This window comes from Trichosurus vulpecula, chromosome 5 (genome assembly GCF_011100635.1).
Source record: "Trichosurus vulpecula isolate mTriVul1 chromosome 5, mTriVul1.pri, whole genome shotgun sequence".
Classification (NCBI taxonomy): Eukaryota; Metazoa; Chordata; class Mammalia; order Diprotodontia; family Phalangeridae; genus Trichosurus; species Trichosurus vulpecula.
The window spans coordinates 182,180,691-182,207,612 of NC_050577.1; the positions used below are offsets into that span (position 1 = coordinate 182,180,691).

Below are 26,922 nucleotides of genomic sequence, written 5' to 3' on the forward strand. Positions count from 1 at the left end.
ACTAAGGCCCGCCTTTCTCTCTTCTCTTGGGTGGATTCTCTTCTAGGTTTGGGACGATAACCGATTTATCGATCCTCTCATCTTTTAATTCCCCCACCTGGCGCGAGGCGCTGCCATTTGCTGGGGCGGGAAGGCACGAAAGCGGAGACTGGTAAAGGTTCACGCCAAGATCTAGATTAAATTCCGGTTTCCTTTCTAGTGGTTCGATACACAGGCGGAAGAACCAGTTTGAGCCCGCCTCATAGCCTCTCCGGAATGAGGGCGTGGTACCAGCGCCCTCTTGCCCTCCTAGGAACGGGACTCGAGAAAAGCGATACGCCTTAGCGCGGAGCGTGGACGGGACAGAAAGGAAGGGGTAGGCGGGAGGACCGGCTGGTAGAGAACGCGCGCGCACCCCTCCTCCTCGGTCAGTTACGTACGCGCGCGCGCACGCGCAAGTCCCTTGTGGCTCCGCCCCCACATGCTCCCCCGCCCGTGAGCTCGGGCTTGGCGCACAGGCGCTTGTTTGTGTCTGCAGGTTCCGTAACGGAGAGCGGCAGAACCGGCGAAGATGCCCGGAAAGCTGAAGGTGAAGATTGTGGCCGGGCGCCATTTGCCTGTCATGGACCGAGCGAGTGATCTAACTGATGCCTTTGTTGAGGTTGGTGCTCTGTCCTGCCCTAAATCTTCAGGGAACCCCAAATCCCGGGGAGGTTCCTGCCCACCTGTGCCCCGGCTCCCTCGGGCTGTAGTCCTCCTTTGCCCCCCTCCAGCGTGACCGCATCGGCGATGTCTACACCGGCACACGCCCATGGGATAGCCTAAGGATTGCAATGCCGAAACCCTGGCCACCCCTGCATGCTGTGTGTGTGACCCCGACGCAAGGACATTGGACTAATCCACCTGGCCAGTCAGGAGATTCTAAGGCTTTGCTGGGCAGACACTGAACCATGCCCACGTTTTGAAGGGGCACCTCACTGTTACAGACAATTTTAAAGATTTTGGTACTCCTGTTGTTGTTGTTTGCAGTTAGAAGCTGGTGTGAATTTAGAGAATCACAAGGTTTTACATAGATTATTTTCTTTATGGTAACAATTCTCCAAAACACAGATACACGAGCATTACCAATGTAACTAATACTTTCTGCTCTTGTTTATGACAGCAGATCTTTTGAGCAGATCTGTAGGGGGCGAATTTACTCCCTTAAGGTAGGAAACCAATTAAATGCTACCACCCATTTCAAATTAAACAATTCCCCCCACACACACACCCAGTAATTACTGTAAAAGTTATGCAAATTAATATAGGCCTAGGGCCCTGAAGGAATTAATTCTGAGTCCGATAGAAACCAAATAAAAATGGAAAATAATATCCACAGCTTTAGCACAGTACTGGGCATCCTTTCAGTATTGATGCTCTAGGACAGTTGTTAGATATTTCATAGTTAATATATTAATGCAGCATTTTTATTTATGTCATAAATCATCCACATATTTTAAGGACTTCATCCGTAGATACACGGGCAAATTTCTAGCATTGGGCTTTAAAAGCAAATAATCTGAAAGCAATAGTTTGCTGAATGTAATATTAAAGAGTCTGGGATGTTTTCAATTTAATGTAAGAAGAATTTGTTAAACACCTAATATGTGCTAGGCTCTATGCAAGGTACTAGGGATACAAAGAAAGAATGCAAAGATTTAGCATCCCTTCTCCCTGGGAGTTTGCATTCTAGTGGAAGATTCTACAGGTATAGATACAAATTCATTTCTAGTGGGAGACAGCACTAATATGGGAAAGAGAGGGGTGAATGTTAGGAAAAGCTGATCTAGGGGATAACCCTTGAATTGTTTTGAAAGAAGGCAGAGATTCTACAAATTGGAAGTGAGGATGGAGTGCAATCTAGGTGGGAGATAACTTATGTAACGTGGAGGTAGGAGATGTAGTACCATCTACAGGGAATAGTGAGCAGTCTAGTTTGACTGCAATGGAGTTTTGTGTGAAGGAGAGAAATATGAAATAAAACTGGAAAAGTATGGGGCAGCGAGATTTGGAAAGGCTTTAAATGCTAGCCTGAGGAATTTGTATTTTATCCTAGAAGCAATCACTGAAGATTTTTTTATTAAGGGAGTGGCATGGCCAGACTTATATTTAGAAATATCAGTTGGGAAAATATGACTGGAAAGGTTTGGAAAAGGAAGAAACTAAACACAGACAGATTGAAAGTAGGAGGCTTTTTCACTGGTTGAGGCAAGAGGTAATAAGGGCCTGAATTAGAGTAGCTGCTCTTTCAGTGGAGGGAAGGGGATAGATAGGAGAAATATTGTGGACATAAAGTTGACAGGACTTGGTAGTGGATTTGGTTTGGAGGGTGAAGGAAAGAAGAATCAAGGATGGCTCTTGGGTTGCTAATGTGGGTGGCTGGCAGAATTGTGGTGCTCTTAACAAAAATTTGCATTTTAGTCATCTCACAGAAAAACCTAACAGCAACTCAAGAAAAATAAAGTGAACAAATTATACTTCAGTTTGCCAATTCTCTCTCTCTAAAGGTAGATAACATTTTTCATAATGAGTCTTTTGGTATTGTCTTGGATTATTGTACTGAGTAGCTAAGTCAGCAAAGCAGCCAGGTCTTTCACAGTTGATCATCATTACAATATTGCTTTATACGGTGTATATAATTGTGTACAATGATCTTCTGCTTCTGCTCACTTCATTATGTATCCATTCCGATAGGTCCAGGTTTTTCTGACGCCATCCCCCTTGTCATTTTTTATGACACAATAGTATTCCATCAAAATCATATACTTGTTCAGCCATTCCCCAATTGATGGGCATTCCCCTCAGTTTCCAATTTTTTGCCAGCACAAGAAGAGCTGTTATAAATATTTTTGTTCACATAGGTACTTTTCCTTTTTCTTTTTTCTATTTGGGGTACAGACCCAGTAGTGGTTTTGCTGGGTCAAAGGGTATGCAGTTTCACAACCTTGGGCACAGTTCTAAATCCTTCTCCAGAAATGATCTGTGTTTCAAGGAGAAGACTGGAGTCATTCAAAACATTGAAAAATTTCCCAAAGGCAGTCTAGCCTACTTTCCTCCTCTTGTATGCCCATCTCATTGTCTGTCCTCAATATCTGTCCACAATATATGGACCAGCTCTGTGGGATGTTAACCCAACTCTATGTCATAGATCAAACAATAGGCATTTTTAGGTAGACTATACTCTTCTTGAGGGCTAGGACCATTTTTTTCCCCTTTTCATTCCTGGGGACCTAGAACAGTACCTGGCACGCTGCACATATATATTGCTTGTTGAAAATCAGTGAGTTGAAACCACTTAGCATTTTCTATGTTGGGTAGTTAGGCTAAATTGTCTAACTGTGGATCACAGTAGGACACTTGGCAGCTTTCTAGGGCTTGGCAGTCAGCATAGTTATCTACAAATAGGAGTATCTGTTGGATATTGCCATCTCTAGGGAAATTCTTTCTCATTTGGATTCTGCTCAGGACATCCAAGTCACCTTGTGTTGAATATTTGTTTTATGCTTTCCCTTTTTTTTTTTTTAAAATTATAAATTATCATCAAAGGTGATCCTGTTATATTTTTCAGGGCAAATTATATAATATTGACATCAGGATAGGAGACATAATGCTTTGTTGATAGTCCATAAAACGGTGGCATTCTTTACTTCTTTTGGTCAATATTTTGATCGTAAAAATATGTTCTGTTTTAGAATGTGGTTTGTAAAAGCCTACGTTTTCCTTCTCATACCTTTATCATATTTGTCTAGAATATTTGCCGATTATTTTCATGAAGGTTTTGCATACATGGACAGTTATGCATATAAGTTAAATGTTCTCTTGGTCATATTTTTATGTTAACTACTGAAGCCTAGATTTTTTCCAAGCCTTTTTCTTTCCTCCTTTCAGAGGACTTGAGAACCAATCTCTTAATGCCCTCAAAATTGCACCATCATCTGCATATCTTACCTTTTTGTTTACTTAGTCTCGTCCAGCAGCTCATCCCGCCTTTTTTTAATTGTACAGTGTCATTTCCACTTCCTCAAGCAGCTGAGACTATGATATTGAGTCTGCATGTAGGGAGCCCATTGTCATTGATAGAGGAAAATGCTTGTTATAAATTTTTTCTATTATTTGAGGTCTGTTGTGCTTTAATCTTTAAATACATTCAGGATGATTTTCTCCGGTTTTTTTCTTGCTGAACTTTCTGTAAACCTTTTTTCTCCCGACTGCTTCTTCTTGTTTTATGAAGTGATACTACTGATACTCTTCCAACATCTTCTTTTGTAAGACTTTACAGATGGGTTTATGTTTTAAACTGGCATTGCCTTTGGCTACCACAGTTCTTTGCTTAGTGAGAAGATCTTATCTTCACAGGCTCAGGTGGTTTCTAGGTACTTTTGCTCATTGTGACAGATGATTTACATTGTTTAAACTTCCTTAGGAAATATTTTTTATTCATATATGTTCTTTTATCCATTCCCATATTTCAGCACCAGCAGCTTGTTTGATTAAGAATTGCTTTGATTGCATAACATAGCTTCATTTTTGTTCTTCCAATTTGACATCTTCTTGCCTTAGATATTACTAATTGTGTGCTTCATTGTGTGAGATAAGTCACTTTATGGATTAAATGCAGTGTTAATTTTTTGTTTTAAAAATTTACATTTCAAGTTCTGTGTGATTATAATACAACAATTTCTTATTTTCAGGTGAAATTTGGTAACACAACATTTAAAACAGATGTGTATCATAAGTCCCTTAACCCTCAGTGGAACTCAGAGTGGTTTAAATTTGAGGTAAGATTTTAATTATCCTTATAAATAATATTTGTTTAGTATGTTTTATTATGGTAGTTTATAAATATGTGGGGTATTTTCCTGAAGAAAAACATGAATAGATCTCATATAAATATGGTAATATCTTCTCTACAGCCCTTAAAGACACATTATCCTATGCCTACCCTAGATTTCTGAGCCTTTTATTTTTGGATATATTATTAAACATGAAAAGAACAACTCTCCATTACAACCTTATTTATTTGACTAAAAGGCAGCATACTTTACCTTGTGAAGGATTTTATTTACCAAATTTATTTTTGGATTATTTTTCTTACTTGAATTTTCAAACAATAGTTGATAGAGTATTATTACAGGAAGTGCTCACTTGAATTTTCTTACATATGATGTAGTTTTGATCCATCAAATACTCTAAAGCGGTGGTGTCAAACAAAAAACCTCAAAAAGCAGATCTTTGTAGGCCATACATTGACTTAGAAAACCACAAATTAACATTATCTCTGTTGTGTTATATTTTTATTTTGTTAAACGGTTCCCAGTTACATTTCATTCTGGTTTGGACTCTCTGCTTTTGGCCCAGGGGCACCAGGTTTGCACTAAAATGTATATTTTTTTCAATAGCCTGTCACAAATTTGTCACAGTCCTTATTATAGCTTAGCTGCTGGCAAATAGTAAGTACTTTATAAATGTTAGCTATTATTATTATTGCCTTTGAACAATACTGTCATCCAATCCATATTTCACCTTAGATGACAAGGATGAAAAGCAGGTAGTGTAGTGGCTAGTCAGCTGGCTCAGGAAGACCCCAGTTCAAGTATCAGTTCTGAACATATATGTGGCTATATGACTTTAGGCAAGTCACTTAATCCGTTGTTATCTATTGCTGTCAGCCTGGAGGGAAAGGTCAAGGCTATGAGAAAGAGTATTTATCCTTGACCCTTTTATCTTCAGTGTTTTTAATCCATCAGTTGTATAAAAACATAGAGGGTAGGCCTGTCAATTTTCAGGTGACACAAAGCTGGGAGCAATAGCTAATAAAAATAAAACTTCAAGATTAAAAATGATCTCAGTAAATGAAATATTGGAATAAAGATGATGAAATTTAATAGACATAAGTGTAAACGTTCTCTGTTGAGGTTAAAAAACAGTTGCATACAGATAGAATGGGGAATACATGGTTTGGCAGTAGTTCACATGAAAAATCTCTGGTGGTTTTGTTTGACTACGCTCGTTGTGAACCAGTAGTGTAAAAAGGCTGCTAAAAATCTAATGTAATGTATATGCATAAAGAGTGTTGTGTTTCCTTTGGAATAACACATTTAGGAGGTGCCACAGTGGAACACTGATAAGTTACAGTTAATTGAGAGAGGGGTGATCAGAGTACTGAATGGTTGAAAGAACTGTCGATATATCTTTGGGTAATGGAAGACTTAATATTTGAAACAGTTGAAGGATTTCCAGTGTGAAGGAGGGATGAAATTGGCAGGCATTGTGGTATAGGGGAAAGGACATGGAAGTTGGAGTCAAAAGAGCTGGGGTTGAGTTCTGGGTCTGACTTACTAACTGAGTCTGAGTTTCTGCATCTGTAAAGTGGGAAGAATAATACTTGTACTTCCAACTTAAAGAATTGTCGTGAGGAAATACCTTGTAAACTGGAAAGTACTATGTAAATGGAAGAGTCTGTCTTTAGAATCCTGGTGATGATGATGATGATGATGATGATGATGATGATGATGTTCCAAAAAGCAGAGCTAGTACAAATGAGTGCAAATTACAGAGAGAACGTAAGAGAGGACTTTTTTCCCACTAGACCTGTGATTATTTAGAAGGGGAACTCCTGATGAGGAAACGGCTTCTATCATTGTAGATCAGCACCAGCTCTGAAAGTTATGGTTTTAGACAGTTGCCTGGTGGTCACCCAGTCAGGATGGGTCAGAGGTGGGATTTGAACCTGCATCTTCCTGACCTCAAGGCTGTGAAGCCATCTTCTCTACTATTTCTCAAGAAGAACTAACACTCGACAGTTGTCTAAAAAAGAGACAAGTTGCCTTGCAAAGCAGTCTCTCTGTCATTGGAAATAGCCAAGCAGAGGTTAGGGGTTGTAGAAAAAATTTCTGCATTGATTAGGAGGGTAGATGAAATTACTACTTCTGAGGTCCCTTCTAATTCAAATTCTGTGAAAGAAGTGCTCTTGCTTTGCTACAGCTAATACATAATAATAATAGCTGACATTTACATAGTGTTTTAAGTTGGCAAAGTGTTTTATGCATTTTATTTTTTTGCACATTTTCCTCACAACCAACTTGGGAGGTCCTACTATCTCTATTTTACAGATGCTTATAATTATTGGAGGAGGGATTTGAAACCAATGATCTCTCTTGACTCTAAGGCCAGTACTCTTTCCTGTACACTAAATAGATTTTCCTAGCTTCCACACCTTGACAGTAATGCTTCTTGGTTATCATAGACTATGAAGAGCTTTTTCAATTTAGATATTTAAAATTCCCTTTTTGAAGAATTTAGGTATGGAGGATTTTGATATACGAACTAAATTTGCCTTTTAATTTTCTGCTTTCGGATAATTATAAATAAATCTTTTTGATCTCTTTAGCTAATTTATATAGTGTTTATTGAAATATTAACCAGGCATATTTTATAGAATACTATGTATAGATACTAATAAAACATGAATGTATGAAGAAAAAATATTTCATGCGTTGTTCATATTTTATGGTGATCACATCCCATTTGTGTGTTCAGTTCCATTAGAAATTTGGTAGAAAATTTCTCTTCTTTGCATTATGAGAAATGTCATGTCCTCTTGTTATATATTTTATTTTTTATAATTGAAGAGTTGATATTTCATATTGGGATATAATTCTAGGTGGATGATGAAGATTTACAAGATGAGCCTCTGCAGATTACAGTACTTGACCATGATACGTACAGTGCAAATGATGCCATTGGCAAAGTGTATATTGATATTGATCCTTTACTGTATAGTGAGGCTGCTACAGTAATTTCAGGATGGTTTCCAATTTATGACACCATACATGGTAAGGGTTAATATTTTAAGAAAAAAAAATTTGATTTTTTTTTAAAGATTTCTACGTCACTGGGCTATTTTATTGAAAATATCTGTCTTTATTTAAAAACATACCTTTAGCAGACGTGTAACAATTTAAAATGTGACTCCTGGTCAAACTTGACATTCTGGTAAGAAATTTATAATTAATTTAACTTAAACATTTATTAAGTGCCTGCTATGATCAAGGCATTGTGCTAAATGCTGGGATACTTTGAAATATCTCAGATATCAGTCATTGCCTTCAGAGAACTTATAAAGTAGTTGGGGCTCATAGGTTAGGGGGAATATCGTTGAAATGCACACAGATAAATACAATACAAGATAGGGAGTAAAAGGGATCACAGTAACTATCTATAAAAGGGGAGTTTAGGAATATTTAGGTAGGTTGTTGAATTGTTGTCAGCTGTGTCTGACTCTTTGTGACCCCATTTAGGGTTTTCTTGGCAAAGATACTAGAGTGGTTTGCCATTTCCTGCTGCAGCTCATTTTATAGATGAAGAAACCAAGATAATCAGTTAAGTGACTTATCCAGGGTCACACAGCTAGCGTCCGAGGCTGGATGTGAACTCAGGAAGATGAGTCTTCCAGACTTTAGGCCTGGCGCTCCATCCACTTTGCCACCTAACCTACCCCATTTGAGGAGGGAGAGATTACTTTTATCTGGGAGGATCAGGGATGTCTATATTGATATTGTGAGATTTAACCAGAATTTTGAAGGAAGATAAGAATCCTGAAAGACAGAAATGAGGAGGGAAAGAATTCCAGGAATTGAGGATAGACTTTGCAAATGTGGAGAAGGCAAGAGACAGCATATAGAGCAAGTCACCCACTGTTGTAAAATAAGGATAGGAAGATAGTTTGGAGTAAGATTATGGACAGGCTTAAATTCAAGGCTAAGGAATAAATATTTTATAGTAGAAGCAATAGGGAACTCCTAGAGATTTTTGATTAGATATGGGACCCGTGTCTCAGAAATATTATTTTGGCAGTTGTGTGGAGGCTGGATTGGATCTTTCCCACAATAAATTCACCCTTCCTCACATTTCTGTTGATGGTGCCACCATTTTCCTAATCAGCAAGAATTAAAACCCTTGAGTTATTTTTGACTTGTCCATCCCCTTCACCCTTATATTAAAATATGGTGTATGGGGAAAGGATCCAGTCCATCTTCCTCATGACTGTCAAAAAAGTCTTCCTAAAGCACATGCCTAATCATATCACTTCCCTTGTCAGAACCCTTCTGCTGAGGTGAAGGTTTTGTGATCTGTGTAGGAAGAAGTACTCAAACTGCTGGTGAAGGATCTTTTGAAATATCAAAATACCTCTTGATGAGAAAGTGGCCTGAGAAATTTGAGACATGGACCCAGAAACCCAAGTTTGAGCTGTGGTTCTGGCACTTGCTAAATTATTCAGTCTTTTGGTTTCTTCATCTACAAAATGGAAATAACCATCATAAACTAATTCATTCCCCTGTAGTTATGTGACAAGAGTATAAAACCTTTTTAGGACCGTAGTATTTGCTGTAGCTACTGCCACAGCAGTCACCATAGGAGGAATGGTAGAACTGTCTAGGAATACTCATAAAGAAAGGCTTCAAATGCCACCATGGTAGAAGTGACTTGAGAAAAATAATAAAGATATCCAGAAATACATTGAAAGATATGTCAGTATTTACCTGTTATACTCTATAAATCACTTAAACGTATTATTGCCCAGTTATAGGCAATAGCAACAAAATGCAGAATGGAATTCAGTCATACTGCCTACTTTTGGCACTACAAAGTGAATAACAACACACTTAGAAGGTTTCCAAACAAAAGCAGCCCATGCAGTGCTAGTAAAACACAAGGCTAAGATAGCTGTAAAAAGATGAACACTTATTATCAAAAAGGAGTAAAAGGATTGATAGGTGTTTTCAGAGCCCATGATAAATAACTGAAATATTTTTGAAACAAACAGACATTAAAGCTGAAGTAAACACTGCCAGATTTGTGAGATATAATCTAGGGTAGTTTTATTTCCAGATGGAGCATTTGAAATGGCTATGATCCAGGAGTGGAATTAAAAAAAAAACACTCCAAGGGGAACATCCACATGAACTTAATCAACACTATGTTAACAAAGAAACATGAAACAAATATCAGAGTCATGCAGATTTATTTATAGAAATGGAAGGGTTTATTAAAGCTGATGATTCAGAATCAGGTCATGGCCACCAGAAACAATAGAACGTTTATCCTTAAAGGAGCTATAATTTATTCATCAGTGCAGTTTATACAGTGAAGTGGTGGAAGCATATCTCTGTAGGTTGCAAAAATTTACCACTTACTGGATACCTTGAAAGACATGATCAGGTGGCTAGAATGATATGCCAGAAGCACATGCTATCTTTTATAAAGTATAGAAGGCAAATCCATGTATTACAAATGTACCCATCCTGCACCTCCCAATCCTTGAGAATGCAACAAATAAAACTGTACTAGAAATGAAGCATCATTATAGATAGAACTGACTATAATGTTAAGAGAACTATCCAGATATAACATTGGTCCATAAAAATTAAAGACAGATTTTAATAGATGTTGCCTTGCTGAATATTCAGAATCGCCATACTGCATGAAATAAAGAGCTTTCAAAATAATATATAAATTAAAACCATGTGGGAACAGGATGAGATTACATATTATGCTTGTCTCCTTTCTACTACTGGAGTTGTCCCAAAGATGATTTCAAAGAGTCTACACAAAATGACCTTACACTCTCATGCTCTTGTTCGTTTACCTAAGCCAGTCATTTTATCCATTTGTGTAACCATATGTAGAACATAAATTATCAAAAAAATAGCAAACTAGTGACTTGGGCCATTTTTTTCATCCAAACACTATCAAAAAGAATGAGAATAATGAGGTAACAGTGATAACAGTAATATCATTAGTTATAGGGGCATATAGTACCAAAGTTTGCAAACGTTTTACATACATTATGTCTCATTGGAAAAGTATTTGGCATGTACTAGGATGAAAAATATTTGGTTGGTTGGTGGGTAGAATAAGTGGAGGTGTGTGTAGTATGAAATAAGACTAAAAAAGGCTTCATTTTCTGCAACTGGAGGGAAGGAGGAGAAAACAAATGAAAACAAGTTTTTTTGTATGGAAGACAACTGAAGTTAGAGTTCAGGTTGGTTATTTTTGGTCGTAGTGAAATCACAGCAGTTTTCTTAGATGGTGGGATTGAATTCTGAAGGCTTGAGGAAGAGACTGACAAGTGATGTGGGGAAGTGTGATAGGGAGTTTATGAGAGATAGATAGAGTTTGTAAATGATGTCATCATTAGGCTGTACTACTTTCTTTAGCAGTTCATGGAACATTGGGATGAGGACCAGAGAATTTGGACTCTTAGGGTTACTAAGACTTTAATAGGTCAGGAGTGGTGGGAGGTAAAATAGGTAAGGGATTTTAGAGTAGTGGTTAAGTAAATGGTTGAAATGACTGTGTAGTCCGAAGGACTAAATGTAACAAGGGGCCAAAACCATGGTTATTTTAAAGGCTGGAGAAGGGAAAGATAAAGTAATGTTTTGGGGAAAAATATTAATGTTGCTTTTCTAATGTAATACATCAGTATGCCAATAACTTCTCGTTTCATGGGTATGAAAACTAGTCTTAAAGAGTTGTTTAAAGTTCAGAGAAGTTAAATGTTTTGCCCATAGTCACACAGATAGTAAGTATTAAAGGGAGGATTTCAGTTTAGGTCTTGCTCACTCAAAGTCCAGCACTCCTTCAGTTTTGCTAAGCAGCCTCTATAATACGTAATTTTATAAAAAGAGTCATTAATTCACTTGATAGTTATAAGTGAAGGATTATTTTTTCTAGAATGAATTTTTGCTTTTTCCTTTTTATTTCACAGGTATCCGTGGGGAGATCAACGTAGTAGTAAAAGTAGACCTCTTTAATGATTTAAACCGTTTTAGGCAGTCATCTTGTGGAGTAAAATTCTTCTGCAGTAAGTAAATAATTTTAATTGGAAGTAGAATGATTTTAATTGTTCTTAATATAGAAATAGGTATCTACAAATATAGAAAAACAAATATTTTTATCTTTTAAGATCTAAATGGGAAATGTGTGTTTGTCAAGAAATTGTTAATCTCTACTTATGTAGAACGTTTTTCTGGGGTCTGAAGCTTCTGACTAAACAGCAACTAGTTTTCTTAAATTTATATGTTTAGGCCTGAAAAATCAGTAATATTTTGCTATTGTATGAGGCACAGAATACTATGCCATTTATTTGCATCCCAGTTCTATCACTGTTCTCAATGTGGTACAGTCTATTCTGTGGCTAAAAGTGTGTCATATTGTATTCTATGTATTAAATCAGTTTGTTCATCTAGGATTTTGATACCGTTTGGTCATAATTTTTGTTGGCTAGTGGTTGCAGGAATGCACTATTGCCAGTAGACATTGAGGTCTATGTGGTACTTTCAGAGATGGAATTTCAAGGGGCATGATTTTTGAAGACTGATATAGTCATGTCTGGAATAACTCTTAAAAAAAATTTAAAATGAATATTCAGTTTCTAGCTTAGTGATTATTTTTTACTTTTCTATTTTTAGCTATCTGATTTATATTCTGAATTTTATTTGAATTTCATATTATATTATTTAATATTATCTATAGCAATTACTGAATCACAAAAATAGACCTCAGGTGAACATTTCTTTAATGTAATTATAGTAAAGGATGAGGCAGCATGGAATAGTGGATGCCTTGCAATCAAGAAGACCCAGATTCAAGTCTGTCTCTGACATGTACTGGCTATCTGCTGATGGGTAGGGTAGGTCACATAACATCATAGTGTCCCAGGAAACCCTCCTAGGAGCTAACTTAAAGACGAGTGGTGTTGATCTAAATTGGTTGAGGAAATCACACTGAATCCTCCATAAAAATGAAATCACAGACCAGGACAAAAGAATAAATGAGGAGCAAAAGCCTCCTGAAAGAAAATAGTGTTTCTGTGACTGGTTCTATGATATCCTTTGCATAAAAGTAGCATGCTAGTAATTACTTCATTACAAAACCATAATTAAAGTGATATTCTTTACTTCTAACGCCAACAGAGGATGTTGTATTTAAAATGTTAATTCTGCTTGTGATAAATAAATAAACGTAAAGATACATCATTTTTTTTTTAACAGCAACATCTATTCCAAAGTGTTATCGAGCTGTAATAATTCATGGATTTGTAGAAGAATTGGTAGTGAATGAAGATCCAGAATATCAGTGGATTGACCGAATTCGCACACCAAGGGCATCAAATGAGGCCAGACAGAGACTTATTTCGTTAATGTCAGGTATGTTTGCTTGTGAATTAGAGGTACAGATGAGAGTGTCTTATAAAGAGTTGCATCTAGAGCTTGGCAGAAAGATCAGTCCTGGAGATAGTTTTGGGAATTACCTGTCTAACCATAGGAGTTAAAGGCTGTATGGTTAGTGAAAAAAAGCACTGGCTTTTTACCTGCGACTTGGGTTCAAATCTTAACTGTCTTCTTTACTATCCATGGAACCTTGGCAAGTCATTCAGTGTCTCTGGGCCTCATTCATAACAAGACAGGACTGGCATAAGTGATAAAGCCTTTCCATCACTAGAGCCTGTGAGATTAGCTTGAGGAGAGAAGTTACTGTGTCTGCCTCACAGTGCAGTTGTGAGCATCAGATGAGATAATACATTTAAAATGCTTTTCCAACCTTAAAATATGTTAATGTCAGCTATTTTGAAAAGAAGACAATTAATGACAGATGTTGAAATAGTCTTAAATTATTCTTTCTTATCATTATTACTAATTAAACTTTTACATGGTTTTTGTGTGATGTCGAAAAAAGGGACTTGGGCATATAAATAAAAAGGAGGAAGAAAAGCTAAAGCTAGTAGCAATAATAATGATTATTCACATTTATATAGCTTTTTCTGGTTTATAAATTGCTTTTCTCACGATTATCCTTGAAGCAGCTTGTGCAAATAGCTTTATAAGCATTATTATCTCTATTTTAAAGTTGAGAAAATTGAGGCTCAGGTTAAAATATGATTTGCCCACGATCAATAAGCTAGTAAATGTTGAAGCCAGAGCTCTAGTCTTCTGACTCTTGAATCTGATACTTTTTCCACTATACTTTGTTGTTTCTTAATAATTTCCAAGGAAGAAACCCCTTTGTGGAGAAGGGGCCTCCCATCCCGGCTACCACCAGCACCACTCCGTGCCATTGATAGGATAGTCAGGCCACCCTAGTTGAAATAGCAAGGGACCCTGAGAAAGATAGAAATAAGCATTTACCAGGTGTGTCCAGCCAATTTGATCACTTCCTCTGGTGGAGACAGTCCAGAACCCTGGGCCCAAGAGAATGAGGATTAGCAGTCCCCCCATAACAACAATCCTATCTCCGGCCTCTCCTTTGCAGCACTCACTGAGAAGAGCAACCCATGTGGAGAAGGGGCTTGCTATCCCTGCCACCGCTGCTACTACCAGCTGCCACCAATAGACAGATCATCCTAAGACCACAGAGAATACAGGGGCTCCACAGATAATGACTGTGCTTCCAGCTCTGCGCCGCCCCCCCCCCCCCCCCCATAGCCATCAGTCATCCAGAGTAGCAATTACTGTGGAGATGTGTTTTGATAGCTGCTTCTTCAGGGGCCTCGGCCCCCACCTGCTAGGTTCAGTGACATTTGCAGAAAACCCAGAAAAGAAAGTTATTTCCATCCAAGTCCTTGGCACCATCCCGTATCTCAGCATCTGGATATTGTCTGACATTAAGAAAGATAACGTCAGCATCTCCTTTGCCCATGGCACCACTGAGGCTTTCCATCTCATTTGCTGCTGAAACCTTCTATATGTGATATTTCCTCCTTTAGAATCTGAACTTTGAGAACAGTGGCTGCCTTTTCTTTTTGTAGCTTCAGCATTTAATGCAGGGCTTTGCAACAAAGAAAGTGCTTAATAAATGCTTTTTCATTCATTCATTTGGAACTTTAAAAAGAGTCTTAAGGGAAGCAAGAAGGGCTTTTATCTTATTCCCTGTCACTACAACCTAGCTTACATTTATCAACAACAATTGGAGCTAAGCTAATCTCATTTACTTTCTGGTAGATTGTTGTGAATATACAGAAGTCTGAGTAATATAGTAAAAGGATCATTGCATTAAGGAAGCAAGGGACCTGGGTTCTAGTAACGTCTCTGTCTCTTATTAACTATGTGACCTTAGACAAGTCATCTAACCTCTCTGGGCTGCATCTGCAAAGTGGGCATAATGATAACTTCCCTGCATGCTTGCCCAGATAAGGTCAGAATCCTAGATAAGATGATCCTTTGAATTCTCTTCCAGTTTGAGATCTATGAAGATGAAGAAATGTGGGCTAGATGATAATATAGTTAGGTGAATTATGAACTTCTTGAACAATAGTGCCTAAAGAGAATTAATGTATCAATGTTGGTATAAGGGAAGTTCAAGATATGCTACAGGATTCTGTCCTAGGCCTTATTCTGTTAATTAAGATTAAAAGTTTTATGGATGTTCTCTGTTTTGACATCACTGGCGTTTCTGGATCTCTCTATAAACCCAACCTTTCCATGTGTCAGAAGTTTGTTTTTTATTTCAGAAACAATAATGAGCCACTGAGTGAAGACTTTTTTTTTTTAGGTTGATTCATTCTTTTTTTTTTTTTGGAATTTTTTTTTATTTATTTTTAGTTTACAACACACGGTTCTACATAATTTTGAGATCCAGATTTTCTCCCCTCCCTCCCCCTCCCTGCCCAAGACGGCATGGAATCTCATATAACTACCATGTATAACTTCGCATTGAATTAATCTATACACTAGTCAAGTTGTGAAGAATCAGGACCAATGGAGTGAACCACGAGAAAGAAGAGACAGAACCAAAAAAAAAAAACAAAAAAACCCCCAAAAACAAAAACAAAAGAGAAGAAAAAAGGTGAGCATGAAGTGCGCCCCAATCTGCACTCAAACCTCACAGTTCCCTCTCTGGATGAAGATAGCATTCTCCATCGTGAGTCCCCTGGAGTTGTCCTTGCACCTTACGTTGCTGAGAAGAGCAAAGTATGTCAGGGTTGGTCCTCACAGAATCCATATATCTGTGGTTGTGTACAATGTTCTCCTGGCTCTGCTCCGCTCACTCAGCATTATATCATGTAGGTTTTTCCAGATTGTTACGAAGTCCGTATCATCCCCATTTCTTATGGCACAATAGTATTCCATTACCTTCATATACCACAGCTTGTTCAGCCGTTCCCCAATTGATGGGCATCCCTTTGATTTCCATTTCTTGGCTACCACAAAAAGAGCCGCTATAAATATCCTTGTACATATGGGTCCTTTTCCCGCTTGTGTGATTTCTTTGGGATACAACCCTAGAAGTGGTATTGCTGGGTCAAAGGGTATGAACATTTTTATAGCCCTTTGGGCATAGTTCCAAATTGTTCTCCAAAATGGCTGGATCAGCGAGTGAAGACTTTTTAGTGAGGGACTGACATGATCATATGGTCCCGGCAACACATTAAGGCTACTTTCCAAGGACTAGCTTAGCTAAGTACAGAGAAGCTCATCACAGATAAGCCTGACTAATTGCTGATGAATTCTTTGTCTGTGGCAACCCATGCAAAAACTGAAAAAAATGTCCCTTCTAGTTCTCCAGGGATGGCAAAGTGGTTGAAAAGGGAATGGATACTCAGAATCATACAGTTTTTAGACCATCTATAAACTTTGAATGTTGGTGCTCTAAATGTGAGATCTTGAACCAGTGACCCACAAATTAACATGCTGCCGGAGGAGCTGAATCATATTACTCTTGGTATTTTTGCTATAAATGAAAACAAAGAAAGGAGGAAATTGCTGCTAAATTGAGGGATGGATCACACGCACTCCTTGGAGAGACAAAGAAAGGACTTTAGGGAGTTGGCTTTATCTTAAGCCCAAAGGCAACAAGAAATATTACATGATGAGACATTTAATCATCTTGTGTTAGAGTCCTCATAGTATGTATTTACAAAAAGTGTACCATGAAATAATTGAGGCCTTTGCAGTAATTTAATTTGCAGAGAATGTAAAAGGAGATAAGTTCTGTGAAAATTTTGCTAAGCTCCTTCCAGATTAAATCATTATATGTCTTGACACTTGGTGACTTCAGTGCAAAGGGAGAAATGGAAGAAAATGTTGATGAATACTTAGGAAAATATGAATCAGAAAGAAGGAATAAGAGAGGCTAAAGACACGTGGATTACAAAGACTCCTCATGCCATTATATCATAAATACTTAAAAAAGGAACCTAAAGGTTATAAACATCACAAAAACATAATTGATTTATTTCAAGTCATGAAAAGACTAGTCATTTTTGAAATTTTCTTTTTTATCATGAACTTAATCATCACCAAACATTTCAATATGAGTAAATTATATAGTCAGAACATGGACTTATTATAGGAAAGGTCAGAATTAGTAAAAAGCTGGAAGAAAGCTTGATACTGAGGAAAAAGATATGTAAGTGCATAGAGTAAATTTTGACCCATTTAAGCAAGTAATTGATAGTTAAAAATGGATAAAGCATTATAATAGATTAAAAATGGATAAAGATTATAATCATTTTATTTATAAGTTCAACTGATGTAAATCCATTGCTATAATAAGGGAACTAAGCTCTGCCCCACAAACCTGGGGCCTAGAAATTCTTCCACTGCCAGGGTCTAAGTATTGCCACTGGCACTTCCACTTCCAAGGCCTAAACATTGCCACTGCTGGGATCCAAACACTGCCCCAGTGCTCTGCTGCGCGCTTTAGTAAGTGTGCTGAAGCTGCTATGTGTGAAAAGTTTCCATTTATGCCATGGCAAGATCTGTACTGGATTTCATGCCACAGAAAGTCCCTCTCCCAGTTCTTTCTGGAAGCCCCAATGAGAAAGAGCCAGAACAGAGCCTGGATCTTCTTTTAAGCTGACATAGTACACAGCACTCAACATCCTTTCCTTTCTCATCAAATCATCTAGGGATGTATTTACCATATTTTCCTGGAGGAAGGATCAAGCATGGTTCTTTCAAATACCCTCCCTCCTTCCCAAATTCCTTGCACCGAAGAATCCCAATGAACACAATTTACATGGCCTCCCATATGGAGTATAAAAAGTCCCAAGTAATTCATTCAGTACAGTTCTTAGTTCCAAAAATATCATTTCCAGGGAGGCCTTAGACCATCTGTAACTAGTAGGCCTGCAGGTCATTGTCATTGCCAAATAAATTCAATGAACAAAAGTTTAGAGCATTTATCACCTTCATAGCACAGTTCTTTAAGGTGCAGGGCACATTCATATCTATTTCTTGTTGCTCAATGTCATGGTAAGCGACAATTTACTATCCAATCTTGTAACTAGCACTTCAAAAACCACCTTCTTTTGCATTTCTCTTCTCCCATTTCAGTGAAATCAGTCTGATCTATTCTTACTGTCTCTGCCCGATTTTGTAGTCCAGACCTGACTCAGGGCAATCTGGTAGTTCAGGTTATAATTAGAACAAAATAAAACGCTCCTAGACTATCTTACAGTTAACAAAAGGAAATTTACTTAATAGTAGCATAAAAAGAATACTTAGCATAACTACAGCATTTGTTCATTTGGGTATAGCCTCTCTACCTATGTATTGGCCCTGCAGTTCTGCTGGTCAGAAGTCTGAAGGAAATAGCCTTGATTCTTTGTGGGGCTGACTTTTGTACTTAGGAAGCTATGGCAGTGGTTTGAGCCAATTAAAGTCTCCAGGATGGTTTCAGTACTTTTAAAGAAAAAAGTAGCCTAGACTGAGTTGAGTAGGGTCTTGGAATATTATTCATCCTGTCCTACTATCACACTTGGACTTGTAACATCATAGTCCTGTATATGCTTATAGAAACAGTAGAAATGGTCCTAAAGAGAACAAAGTTAGGGGGTGGAGCCAAGATGGTGGCTGGAAAGCAGGGACTTGCTTAAGCTTTCCCCCAAATACCTCCAAACACCTGTAAAAAATAGCTCTGAACAAATTCTAGAGCTGTGGAACCCACAAAATGGCAGAGGGAAACAGGTCTCCAGCCCAGGAGAGCCTGGATGGTCGCTGGGAAGGGTCTGTGGCATGGTGCTGGGAGCGGAGCGCAGCCCACCGTGGGCCATGCCAGGACAGACCAGACCTGGAGTCAGCTGGCCGGAACAGGCCTTAGGACCGTGTGAATCATTGAGCTGTGGCAGTTACCAGGCTTCTCAAACCAGAAGCGCCAAAGAACAGGTTAGTGGGAAACTGTGGGATCGAGTTTAGAGCGGTCTGGCCCCATCCCTGGGGGTGGTGGAGGTGGTGCAGCAGCGATGGTGACAGCAGCAGGAAGCTCCTGAGGCTGCTTCCAGAGCTACAGCATCAGCTGCTTCCCGAGTCCCTGGCTCACAGGGTGGGAGGAATCTAGCAGCCGATCAGAGGGGAGTGCAAGGAGCGCTTTGTGGGCACAGAGGCAGGTTCTCTTGCTGTGCCCTGCTTGGATCTGGATTGCAGTCCTGGTTGGCGGTTCTTGGGGGAGGAGGAGCACTGCTGTGACAGAGCCTGTGGTGACAGTGGAGTAGAAGTAGCTCTGAAAACAGCAGTGCTTGGACCCTAAAGCTTGGGACAAAGTACTCTCTACTCTACAAGCAGTCATATCCTGACAAAAAGCTCAAGGGTCAAGTAGTTGCTGGGAACACGAACAGGCAGCGAAAACAAACTCAGACTCAAACTCAGATTCCTTTTTTGGTGACAAAGAAGATCAAATCATACAGCCAGAAGAAGTCAACAAAGTCAAAGAGCCTACATCAAAAGCCTCCAAGAAAAATATGAATTAGTCTTAGGCCATGGAAGAGATCAAAAAGGATTTGGAAAAGCAAGTAAGAGAAGTAGAGGAAAAATTGGGAAGAGAAATGAGAGTGATGCAAGAAAACCATGAAAAACAAGTCAATGACTTGCTAAAGGAGACCCAAAAAAATCCTGAAGAGAAGAGAACAAAGAAAAAAAAAGCAGCTTGTTTGGACCAAGTGTACCTTATTTAGAGCAACTTGTTTGGACCGAAAGCATTTATGCTGGCGGTAAGGGCATTGAGTTATCTAAAGGAATATATTAAAAGCATGGAAAAAATCCTGGATCTTATTAACAACCTTCTTCCCCTTTTCCCCCTCAAAAAAAAAAGGTGACTGGGAGAATATCAACCACTACTGACCTGTATGCTTTCTTTCCCATTTCTGCAAAATTTTTTTGAGACTTTTCTACAAATGCGCCAAAGACATCCTTGATAAATGTATTGGTAGGGAATAGGTGGACTTTTGTATGTGATATTCTTCAGTGGACCATATCTTTATAATGACATAATAATTGCCTGAATATCAGGATTATGTGAGAAGTCATCGTGCTTTTTGTTGCTATTTTGCTTGTGGAAGAGCATTTGATTTGGTAGAACAAAATGATGCCTTTAAGGTTTTTTTCCAGAAATTTGTCTCTTATCTGTAAATTCAAGATTCTGAAATATAAAATGACAGAAATAACCTTTCTTATTACCCTCTGACCATAAATATCAGGAGAGTCATAAAGTGGAGAGATGTATATTTACTAGTAGTATCTGGCACTCTGGCGGAGGAGGTCCAGCACAGAGTCCAAGTTGAAGATGAATTCCCTGTGGAATATGAGATCCTCAGATATTCCTGTTTGTGCTTGATACTAATATCTGCATCAAGCTCTGGAGCACTGCAGAGCCTCCTGGAAGAGAACTGTATTCACTCAAAAGAGTTTGATTTGACTACCCCCCCAGGAAAGACCAAGTGGATGAAGATTGCTTTTTGTGTGGATTATGCTGTGCAATTGGATGGGCAATCTATAGAGCATTTCTCTCTGTTTACATACTTGGATAATACAAAAGAATGAGTTGGGCTCAGAATTAAATAGGTAAAGAACAAGATAGATTACCTTTAGGAAGTTATAGAGCTCTTTTAGTGAACCCAACCCTCTCTTGGAAGCAAAGGCCCATCTTTTTGATATCAGTACTTCACCAATATTGTCATATGGCTGAAAGATGCAGAACACAGCCTCTGAAGAACTGAAAATATCACACAAAATGGTGTGGTGCTGGATGGGTCTAAGCATGTTGCAATATAAAACCATTAAGAGTAAAAGATGTTAGTGAAATGTTTGATAGGAAAAGAAGATGGGATAGTCATATATCACAGGTGAAGGATGACAGGCAGAAAGCCCAAGTGCTCCACTGCTATCTTTCAGGTATCAAGTGAGGCAAGCGTGTAGCACATTTAGTGGATTTCCTTTTGAGAACTTATGGGAAGACACAGACACAGAATGGACGTATAGAGATGGATTGCCCTCTTCATTGTTGGAGATCACAGATCCATTTGAGTAGAGATTAGGTTAAAGATGAGGAGGAAGAATTGGACACAAGGAGAACAAATTAGGAGACTGTTGCAGTAGTACAGCTACTGGTTGATGAAGTCCTGAACTAGGGTGGTGGTCATGTTGTGGGTGTAAAAGTGTCAACAGTTTGATAACTGACTGGATGTTTAGAGAAGGTGAGGGATAGAGAGGAAACTAGGATGACTATTATTCTATAAACTTCGGTAGCTAGAAGAATTGGTTTGCCCTCAACAGAAATGGGGAAGTGTGGAGGAGGGATGGGTTTTGGGGAAAGTATAATGTGTTCAATTTTCAGGTAGTTACCTATGGGACATCTTAGGGAAGCAAATAGTAGCGTAAAACTGGAGTTGAGAGAGAGGTTAGGGCTGGATATTTAGATTTGGGATTCATAGGCATAGAAATGGTGATAGAACTTAAGGCAGTCATTGTGATTACTAAGAGAAGATGTAGAGAGAGAAGAAAAATAGGTCTAGGTTGGAGCCTGGCAGGATGCTTACCCCACTTAGTGGGCAGGAGCAAGATGATGATCTAGCAGAGGTGCATGAGGATATATGATTAGGTTTTTCTATACTGCCTACAAACATGTTTAGATTTCCTTCATCCTTGAAAAATTTCTCTTTATCCTGACTCTATTATCTTCAGCCCTTGTCCCATAAGGCTCTTTTCAATAGCTAAGTCCCCTGAAATGAACTAATTCAGAAACTTCCAGTTTCGTTTGGATTGGTGTCTTCCTAACTGTGATCTCAGAGGGGAGAAATCAAATCAATCCCTGAGTGGGACCCAACCCCTCAATATCTCACCTGCCCTGATGCATGGAGTGAAAGGCCATCCTGATATATTTCTTTTACTGGCTATGGCCTGAACATCATGTCCTAGGTTGGTATATTTCTGTTTATCGTTTTTCAGCGCCCTTCCACATCCATCAGCAGAGTCAGTCCTGGCTTTAGTGTGCAGGACCTCGTTTCAGAACTGTTATCTGCTGCTCCTTTTTACAGGGTGGATTCTGCCCTGTGCCCTTCCTTCTTACCCCTTCTTGTCCCTAGTTTTCCCTTTGGATGTCTCAATTTATCCATATAATACTAATAGCTAATGTTTATATAGTGCATACTGTGTGCCAGGCATTGTGCTAAGTTCTGTACAATTATTATGTCATTTGGGAGGTAGGTGCTATTATTTTACAGATGAGGAAACTGAGGCACAGAGAGGTTAAGTTTCTTGCCCAAGATGACACAGCTAATAACTGTCTAAGGCTAGATTTGAGCTTAGGTCTTCTTGACTCTGGGCCCAGTACTATCCTAGGTGCCTTATGCAATGTGCCCTTCATTTAAATGTCCCTTAAATTGATGCCACTTAAATCAAAAAGCTTACTGCTTTAAGCATTGAATGGTTTATCTAATTCTTCTGTAAAGCTAGTTTATTCCCAGAACTGGACCTGAAGAACAAGTTTATATGTGGATAAGGTAGAGTGAAGATGGACATAATGGTACTTAGGGAGGTGGATGCACTTGGAAGGCAGAATATTTTAGGGGCCATTAACATGTATATTGAAGCCTAAGATTTCATCTTAAAACTATAAAAAGGAAAGAATATATGTTTATAATAAAAATTAAAATATTTAAATGAAAATTATAGCTACATTGAGAAATAGTAGCATCTAGTGTCCATGCCATCATTTACTAGATGTGTGACCTTTTATAACTTTTCTGGATCCGTTTTCTCATTGATAGAATGAGAAGTTTGAACTAATTGATATTTAAGGTTCCTTCCAGCTGTAAATTTCTGATTCTTTTGAGTTTCAGTAACGTATTAACTATTTAGTTTCATGACACAGTAATTGATTCAGTAATTGATTTCCTAAAAGAGTTTGGGTTTTTTTCCTTCTAAATTATAGGTGAACTACAAAGGAAGATTGGTTTGAAAGTACTTGAAATGAGAGGAAATGCAGTTGTTGGGTATTTACAGTGTTTTGATTTGGAAGGAGAATCCGGATTAGTGGTACGAGCCATAGGAACAGCCTGTACGCTGGATAAATTAAGTAGCACAGCAGCATTCCTTCCTGCATGTAATTCCCCATCCAAAGAAATGAAAGAGTAAGTATGAGTAAGTGCATAACTTTTAATGGAGAAAGCTGTTCATCTTTTTCCTGTACATATTCACTTCATTTTAAACATGGCCAACAGGGTGAGCCAGCATTTTTTATTAACATAGCAATTTCCTGTCAAAATTCACTGTCAAAATCTGACCTGTTCAGAGGCTTAAAACTTCTTGTTTGTTATTTAATCAGAAATTACAGTTATCTTGGTTAGAAAATAAAATTTGTGCTGATGTATGTATTGTATACCACTCTCCTCTTCAGACTTAATTTTGGACTAAGTATCTTTGTCCTAGAAGAGTATTTGTGGCTTGTGTTTTGCATATTTTCCGAGAAATACTAAGGACTCTTTGGTTGCTGATCTGTGTTCTGTTTATGATAATGTAGAGGCAGCAGGCTAAGTTGATCCATGTTCTGGAGAGATTCTTATGCATTTCACCTTGAAGAGGGTAGTTAAGAAGCCATCAGGGGTCATTAAATAGACTTCATCCCTCTTGGTGTTTATAGAGTGGGTAAAACCCAAATGTTGGGTGTATTTTAGCCATATTAATAGAAAAATAATTTTTTTCCATTTTTCTTTTGACTACTTCTTTAAAAGACCTACTGAATTATTTGAAAATTCGAGAGAGGGGCAAAATAAGGGTAGAGGGACCTAGTTTTCCCATCTCTTGATGCTAAACATCATAGGACTTGGAACTGAAAGAAGACTTTAGTGATCATGGAGTCCAGTTTCAGCTCCCCATTTTGTAGCTGAGGAAACTGAAGATGAAGTGACTTCCCTAAGATTTATATCCAGGAAATGACAAAGCTGTTACTTAAACTAGATCTTCTTACTCCCAAGTTCTTGCTCTTTTCGCTGTCCTTTACAAAGAAAGCTAGGCTGTAGTTGCAACAGCAAGTGGTGTTGGGGGACCAGATATTTTTTTTTTCCTTCTCACAGAAGGATAGTAAAAGAAATAGTGTAGTCCCTTCTTGTTCATTTACATGCAATGAACCCATTGCAATAAGGTCTGGCTTTTGTGTCTATAATGCTTATAGCTCCCCTTATCCTTGTTTCATGTGGATTATAGTAGAAAGAAAGATAGGAGATGGCTACATTACCTCTTTACATTTTGTTTGCTGCAGTGTTATGTGGCTAGGAAACAGATTTTGCATATTTTCTTGAATCCTCTTTGAGCCTTCTAGGACTGTAGTCTGAATTTATTCCCCAGTTTTCTGATTTTACTACAGTGAATTCTAATAAAATGGGAAACACATGTATTGTGAAGGTGTTAGGACAGTTGCAATTGAGAACATTTTCTGAAAAGCATCTATTAAATTGTATGTAACCTTTTAGAACATCTCTGATGTTTTAAACTGCCTTCTTTGTATTGCTGATAGCTTAATAATCTAGAAGCCTATATAAAATTCCATGCCATGATTTATCCAGCCATAACTACACTGGTGCCTTAATGTAACATAATAAGGTTATTGGTTATCAAGGAAAATTTGGCAAAATATGGCTTTATCTTAGTTTCATTTGAAGGGTTTAGACCCCTTATATGTAGTGCCAAAAGGTCTTCATTACAAGGTGGTGTCATTTGAATGATGATCTCATAATATGTAGCCAGGGATGCTTTATGCTCCAGTGTATTTGGTTATACTTAAAAAATGGAATGCTTTTATATTTTTATAAAATCCAGGGCTTTAAAAATATGTTTTATCTAAAATTTATTTTGAAAGTTAATTTCATTTGAATTTATTGCACTTCTACCTCAGAAGATTGTTTTACTTTTTAAATAGTTTGAACAAAATAAAAGCCTATCGGTCAGCACACATTCATAGATGCTTGCTTTACATCAGGAATCATGCTGACTCTGGGCGTATAAATGCAATCTGTGGAAGCAGTCTTTTCTTTCAAAATTGCATTTCACACAGGAAAGCAGGACCTCTGTACGTGGATATAGAGTTACCATGAAGAGAGTAGATAGAAATAAATGCAAATGAGTGACATTCAAGGTAGTTTGCAGTAGCTGTGGGGGGAAGGGGTCAAGGAAGAGTTGGGTCATACAGGAGGGGCAGAGGTTCAGAAGGAGTACATTCCAGCATGGAAGATAATTAGACCCAGAGACTAGAGATAGAGCATCATGGGTGAGGAAAAGAGAGGCCAGTTTAGCTCAATCACAGAGTGCTGGAGGGGGAGGGACTTATAATTAGGGAGGAAAGATAGGTTAGGGCAAAGTTGAGAAGGACTTCATATTTGATTGTAGAGGCATTAGGATGCTAGTGCAGTTTGAGTGTGGTAGTGACATGGTCAGATCTGAGCTTAAGGAACATTGCTTGGGCAACACTGTGGAGGAGGGACTGAAGTAGTGGGAAGAGCCTTGAAGCAATAACCCTAATTGGGAAGCTGATGAGTAATCTAGGGAAGAGGTGGATGAGAGCCTGAGCTAAGGTCAAATGTGAGAGATGTGGAGTTAAAAATGGCAAGATTTAGCAATTGATTGGGTAAATGAAATGAGAGAGTGTGAGAAATTGAGAGTAATGCCAAGGTTTACAGTCTGGGAGACTCTATCTTTATAGTCTTGATGGTACTTTTAGTATAAATAGGCAGATTTGGAAAAGGGCTGAATTTTGGAGAAGGTAACTAATTCACTATTAAACATGTTGCATTTGAGATATCACATAGGCAACTGGTGATGTGAAATTGAAGTTCAAAAAGAGACCTGGGTCTGGATATATTGATAGATGATTCATCTACCAACAGGCAATAGATAACTAAACCCTTGGGAGTTGGCAAAGTCACCAAGAGAGAGTTTATAGAGGGAAGAATAGATGGGCCTAGGGCAATGGAATCTTTTTCTATGCCCTTAAAGAAAAATTATATTGCATAACATTTTCCATAATGTGATTTATCTACCTGCAGTCAAGAAAGTTAAATTTTTAACTTTTCACCAATATGTAACTATAGTACATATATCACTAAATGGGATGTTGTACATTATTTTCATTTTTGGGGGTAGAGTTTTCCGTTGTAAGATATCTTTTATTTATGGTGGTAGTTTTGTTCTGTTTTAGCTGAGTAAAATAATGCAGAGACCACTGACCTCATCTATTTGTTAAAGTGAGACCTCACCAGAAATTATTTTGGTGGTTTCTATTGGTGGAATGCCAAATAAGTACTATGTAATTTTGTTACATACCTAGCGTAAGTAGATTAAAGCATACTAACAATAAGAATATGAGTACCCACATGTTATAAAAACAGAAATATTAGCCTGCAAATGATATTGAAGACCACCATAGCCATCAGTACTAGGAGAATGCTCTTTGAAAATTACTATTCTGTGATAATACTTACCATACAATGATAGTTCATATGTGGTAAAGGACCATAAAATAAGGTCAATGGAAGTTGGGCTTTCTAGACTTCTCTTGAGTAAATATTGGGAAAAAAAAAAAGAGGATTTTTTTTTTTCGGTGTTTATTCACAAGGGCTTTTTTTTTCCTAGTGTG

The 26,922-nt window shown here is 38.1% G+C and overlaps 1 protein-coding gene across 14 annotated transcripts in view; it reads left to right on the forward strand.

The window, feature by feature from the left end:
• The first annotated feature begins 261 nt into the window (after positions 1–261).
• The window catches only part of C2CD5 (C2 calcium dependent domain containing 5), a 124,700-nt gene continuing 98,039 nt past the window's right edge, over positions 262–26,922 (forward strand). For 12 of the 14 annotated variants that reach the window (XM_036759697.1, XM_036759704.1, XM_036759696.1 and 9 more), the window contains exons 1-6: positions 485–640; positions 4,710–4,796; positions 7,682–7,853; positions 11,789–11,884; positions 13,074–13,229; positions 23,227–23,425. In XM_036759697.1, coding sequence (XP_036615592.1) covers positions 551–640; positions 4,710–4,796; positions 7,682–7,853; positions 11,789–11,884; positions 13,074–13,229; positions 23,227–23,425 — 800 coding nt within the window. In that variant the 5' untranslated portion in view covers positions 485–550. Of the gene's footprint in view, positions 641–4,709; positions 4,797–7,681; positions 7,854–11,788; positions 11,885–13,073; positions 13,230–23,226; positions 23,426–26,922 lie in introns of all 14 variants that reach the window. The other 2 variants (XM_036759692.1, XM_036759694.1) reach the window with 1 other exon arrangement.